Below are 5000 nucleotides of genomic sequence, written 5' to 3' on the forward strand. Positions count from 1 at the left end.
ACCAAATGAGATCATATATCACGGTGGGAGAAGGAGATCTGTCGCTCCAATTACTTACAATATAAACTCCTCTTTTTTCAACGAAAAATGCTCTTTCTTATCCAGGTTTTTGCTATTTTTGGTACGGACGTGGTGTAGAACTCTGGCGCGTCCGGCATAGAAGGTATACTCTGACGAGCATAACATAGAAGCTAAAAGGTGATTAAAAGGTAAGACTCAATCGATGACGCTTATGAGTTGAATCCGTACCAAATACCAGTCGATTGAAGTTGGCGCCAGTGTCCGTTCCTTTGAAATAGTGAGGTACTTTCATTGTTGTTATAGCAAAATTGATGAAAACGTTCATCATAACAGTACCAAGTCCGTTGTGTGCGGTATCCAGCTATTGGGCGGATTAGTGTCGTTTTCTTGGACTGTTGACGATATGCCGCTCACAAGAGCCACATGATTACGGTTCTCCAGCTGACGGCTATACCAAGTCAAAAAAGTTGAACCCTGTTTGCGTGTTGATCGACGTGCAAATGATTGTTTGATCGCTGTGCCCCATCGAGAATAAGCTCGTCTCACGAACAAATATCACCACTCACAGTAATTTAGAAACTTAGTATAGTCCGGCATAATGTCCAGTGTCCCGGTCCGTATCAAAAAACCACAATAAGGGAAATCTGCTTATCGTCAATGAACAATCGTGTGGCCTGCAAAATTAACTCACCAACATCCCCTTGTTCGTTGACACCGCATACAGGAGCCAGCTGCTTACCAGTATCGTATTCAAACGATAGGAGAGTTTTGTCTACAGATATTCGCGCGCCATACTCAGGAAATCCGCGAGACATCACGTCTACAAAGCGTCGGGCTAAGTTATAGTTATCTGTGATGAAAAGAAAGTCGTCGATGTAGCGGAGAAGAAGCTAAGCGTAGGGTGAGATGGGTCTTAAGACAGGGGGCGAGCTTGACAAACGTACGCTGCCTTCGCGTCGAGTCCAAGAGAGATGTTCGTTTTCCAGGTATGAGTAGAACATTGTGCAAAGCAAAGTGCTGACTTTAGAGCCTTGGGGAATGCCTGTCTTTTGTCGATAGTATTGCTTGCCGACCTGAATACATGCAATTTTAGTGAACATATTACGTAGAGAAACACAATCATAACACCCACTTGCCACACATTGTCTTTGATATGGGTACGCAAAAGATCAAGACATTCTTGAGTGGTCACTGAATATCTCCTCACCTAAATCGAGACTGGTCAAATCACAAAACGACAGCAGCCGAAATTTGAGGGGGCGCTCTTACCATGTCCACAATGGTAGCATTCCGCATGGAAGCTGCAATCTCTTTAGCATGATCGGCGAACGTAAGTGAAACATCCTCTGCAATTAAAGTTCAATTTTCGATATATTTGAGATAAGGGGACTTGCATTACCTGTAGGAATTGCTCTCGATTTGAAAAATCGTTTCGAAGTGCCTTGGTAAGCTTTATGGCCCGGCGGCAGGAGAACGCTGTATAGTATAACGCGATATTCAGAGCTCTGCATCGTATACGTCAGCTTTTCTGGAATCATCAGAAGTGTCAATTCAACATACCTGGCGAAGCATATCTTCCAGCATTTCAAGCATCTTGTCCTGCTTGATGGAGTCAAAAGCGGCCTTGATATCCGTCTTAATAAAGTACAACTGGGGCCTACAACAGCGAGCAAATGGATCAGCATCTAAAAATCGGCCATCAAGCCAGTCTCGTACAGGTTCCCATGCTTCTTGGTCAAATCACACTTAAGCTTCTGGAGCGGTGGGAAGATCTCATTTGTACCGAAGAGAGCTCCTCCCAGTCTGGGTTTTTGTCGATCCTTTAATGTTCCACTATTAGTAACCAATTATATATGTAAATCAGTCATGTTTTACCTTCTCCGACGTGAGCACTTTGTGTACATTCCCCAAAATTTGGTTCGCGCTCCAGGATTTTCGTTTTGAGTTCGTCGTGTCCGGCGTTTCCTGTAGTTATAATGAGAGACTGTCAACAAAGACATATCGCGAAACTCACGATTTTCCGCCCGAGGTTGACAATGGGCCGAAATCCAGTGGGTTTGGGGATAAGACGCGCGGTCGATACGCCCAGAACACCTCGCCGTGCTGCTTCAACCTTGTTCTGAGAGTGGCTTGAATAAGCCGCGGTACATAGGAGCAAGAGACAAATCAATTCACCTTGTCAATCTCCTCCAACAGATTGTCCTGGAGTTTCCGGTAATGAGGTCTAACGGCCTTGTTCCAGTCCTTCTGAGAGTAGTACACGGTCTCGTATTTGGTCGTCGCCGTTTCAGTGACATAGAATGAATTCTATTATCTAATGTTGGCAAGTATAGTATCGAAATACGTTTTGTACTCACCTTGATAAGAGGTACAAGGAAGCATTCGAATATCCAATGGATTAAGCTGAGAACCAACTCTTTTCTTTTCTTCATCTCCCCCGGAGACACTCTCTGTCCGGATCCGATATTTTCATGGAGCCATCGGAAGTCGTTGATCCTCAGGTCCTGACTTAAGGAATGGAGAGATATAGTTTCGAACTGTTTAGCCGTGATAAATCTACGAACATCTGGATACCAATCAGCTTCGTCCTCTTCGGGAATCGAGCTCATTAATCACTGGCAAGGAGAATATCCAGGTTGTGTTGGCTTCCCATGATTTGTGTAGAAAACAAAGAGCGAACGATAGTGGTGACGAACCAGCATACCTAGGTTTGAATTTTAGCCACGCTGAAATCCTTTTCTAGAATGTGAACTGACCTGCCGGTGCGTCTTAGGCATGAAGGGATTGTGAGTCTTCTCCTCATAAATAGCGATATTCACCCTTGCAGATCGTTCCCGTCTAACCGCACTCGTTGGTAAAGTCTGTTCATTAGACTGCGCTGGCGTTGCCGTCCAAGCTGACTTCTCTGTGTAAGTTGGCGGCGTTTTTGAAGACTGAACAGCAGCTGTAAGTTACCGACATAGAAAAGTGACTTCTTGGAGGTAGCTTACCACTCTATCCATCCTCTTCGAACAGGGTCAGCGAAATCACCAGCGCCACTAGAAACTACACACACCTTGAGGCACTGCTTCATAATATCCTCATATTCCAATCGACTATGCCGCACTATGATCTCTCTCGCAATCCCGATCATACCCGCAGCACGCTTTGGAAGTTTCTCTGTGGTGAGGGTGGAGATATCTTTGTTGTTACCGACAAGCTGTGGGAATATATCGTCGAGAAGAGACAAACAGTCAAAGTCGCTAGGTGCCTCGTGTGATTTCTTACCACACTTGAGAGAGTTGAGGATATCTGATGTGGGTGAGCGGACTCCCTCAAGGATGTAACATATGCGGACTTACGAGAGGGCGGAAGACCATGAGATAATACACCTTGCTTATGCCAGTAGGGGCGCCCGTAAAACATACGCTGCCGCTGAATACTGATGTTGCTGGGACTGAAGTCAAAGTAAGCACTTCATGATCGCACGATGGGATAAGTATAGACACCGACTTTCCATCGTCCTTTTTTTCTTTAGCCTTTGCCTGGTCAAAAATCTCAGAGCTCTCTTCTGCTTGAATCACAGTCGTACTCTTTGGGCGTTTTCTTTTACCCTTCCTATTTTTCTCAGCTCCTCTTTTCCGCTTCCTACTGAGTTCTATCTTTGAGAAAGCTCTGCGATGGTCGTCTTCATATAATTCATATAATGGTATACCGCTCAGCTGTAGATAGCAGTTATTGCCGACAGGGCTGAAAAGGGAAGTACCAAGGAGGAGTTGGCTGAAGGATTTGTCTCCGATTCTAGGAATGGTCAGAAATCAAACTGTAATAAGAAGGGCGCCCATAGCTCACCTTGACCTCAGGATTTGCCATTCAGAAGATCTGAACACGCCAGCAGGTCCTTGTATCGTTTGATTCGGGACCGATGGGCGAGACATGTTGATCGGTAGATCTTGTATGTGCAACTACAGCCCGCATGAACTTCAAAATAACTTTGAATCTACCTAATTTTCACATACCTTCGACGATGTGCGAAAAAGCAACAAGTTTTGGACCTTTCCGGGGCCGGAACTCGCCTTTGCAACATGGCTCAAAGCTTTATCTATAGCCTCCTGCTGAGTGGGGAAGATGACACGTCTATCCTTGTCAAGTTCGACGCGATTGAGTTCGTCCTCATTCCTGAAAGCACAAAGGGTAGTTTTGAGAAATGTGCTAAACGCTGTAGTATTAGAAGCCTGCGGTTGACTTTCAAAACCTTCTAGACGAGAAGATATGAACTTGGAGAGAGTGTAGATGTAAGGATAGTACGCCGACAACGTCTTGTGATGAAGAGTGGGGGGCGAAGTTTCTTGTTGGATTTTGGCGGGCGCTCGGTCGGAGAAGGGCGTCGTCATGATCCAAAGACGAGAGTCCGGCTACGCTCAGTTAAGTCGTCGGCCTCTGTCGCGTCAAATCTGGATTGTCCACTGAGCATAAGTTGTGGCAGAACAGAATGAGAAAGACACAGCGAAAAGCAGCCTGTTCTGACCAGCCATCAAGGTCCTGCCTGCCCTGCGCGTCGCCAAATACTGCTATTATCAAATGCACGCGACTACTTTTTTTTCTCCGGCCGCCTACGTACGATGTGGAAACCTATGTTTAAATCCATGTTGCCAATGACGGATACGTGAGAAGAATCGCCAATGTGGCGGCAGTAAACAAGCGGTGATGCAATGGACAATAGATCAGAACAGTAAGACATAAGGCATTACATATGAAGTACAAAGCAGTTCTTTGCAAGTAGACGAAGAACTCGCTACTCATCTGTCTCCATAACATCCTCCCCAGCCTCCTCAATCGCACCAACAGCCAACTGAGGACGAAACTCTTCAGACCACTGGAAAACCAACATTCAGCCATTATATCATGTCATTCTCATGTCATTCACTCACTTTGGGATACTGCCTTTTGTACAAACTCATGCAGATAGTATCCATCTGCTGAATAGGTCCGTCAAAGTG

At 45.5% G+C, this 5000-nt stretch overlaps 2 protein-coding genes across 2 annotated transcripts in view; both read right to left on the reverse strand.

Annotated features, from left to right (window-relative positions):
• Window positions 1-4494, reverse strand: part of CNE02180 (telomeric template RNA reverse transcriptase, putative) — a 4756-nt gene extending 262 nt beyond the window's left edge. The window contains exons 1-23 of the mRNA XM_024657211.1: window positions 4020-4494; window positions 3853-3965; window positions 3514-3801; window positions 3363-3457; window positions 3077-3312; window positions 3012-3026; window positions 2778-2954; window positions 2638-2725; window positions 2379-2587; window positions 2197-2328; window positions 2036-2140; window positions 1897-1986; window positions 1738-1841; window positions 1582-1678; window positions 1421-1526; window positions 1291-1367; window positions 1154-1228; window positions 966-1094; window positions 713-911; window positions 588-665; window positions 436-536; window positions 250-382; window positions 59-191 (exon numbers count right to left, since the gene is read on the reverse strand). Coding sequence (XP_024512882.1) covers window positions 59-191; window positions 250-382; window positions 436-536; window positions 588-665; window positions 713-911; window positions 966-1094; window positions 1154-1228; window positions 1291-1367; window positions 1421-1526; window positions 1582-1678; window positions 1738-1841; window positions 1897-1986; window positions 2036-2140; window positions 2197-2328; window positions 2379-2587; window positions 2638-2725; window positions 2778-2954; window positions 3012-3026; window positions 3077-3312; window positions 3363-3457; window positions 3514-3801; window positions 3853-3965; window positions 4020-4394 — 3155 coding nt within the window. The 5' untranslated portion in view covers window positions 4395-4494. The remainder of the gene's footprint in view (window positions 1-58; window positions 192-249; window positions 383-435; window positions 537-587; window positions 666-712; window positions 912-965; window positions 1095-1153; window positions 1229-1290; window positions 1368-1420; window positions 1527-1581; window positions 1679-1737; window positions 1842-1896; window positions 1987-2035; window positions 2141-2196; window positions 2329-2378; window positions 2588-2637; window positions 2726-2777; window positions 2955-3011; window positions 3027-3076; window positions 3313-3362; window positions 3458-3513; window positions 3802-3852; window positions 3966-4019) is intronic.
• Window positions 4495-4744: 250 nt separating this feature from the next.
• Window positions 4745-5000, reverse strand: part of CNE02190 (ribosome biogenesis and assembly-related protein, putative) — a 3095-nt gene continuing 2839 nt past the window's right edge. The window contains exons 9-10 of the mRNA XM_570891.2: window positions 4932-5000; window positions 4745-4876 (exon numbers count right to left, since the gene is read on the reverse strand). The exon at window positions 4932-5000 is cut by the window's right edge and continues 501 nt beyond it. Coding sequence (XP_570891.1) covers window positions 4796-4876; window positions 4932-5000 — 150 coding nt within the window. The 3' untranslated portion in view covers window positions 4745-4795. The remainder of the gene's footprint in view (window positions 4877-4931) is intronic.

The sequence above is a fragment of the Cryptococcus neoformans genome (genome assembly GCF_000091045.1).
Source record: "Cryptococcus neoformans var. neoformans JEC21 chromosome 5 sequence".
Taxonomy (NCBI): Eukaryota; Fungi; Basidiomycota; class Tremellomycetes; order Tremellales; family Cryptococcaceae; genus Cryptococcus; species Cryptococcus deneoformans.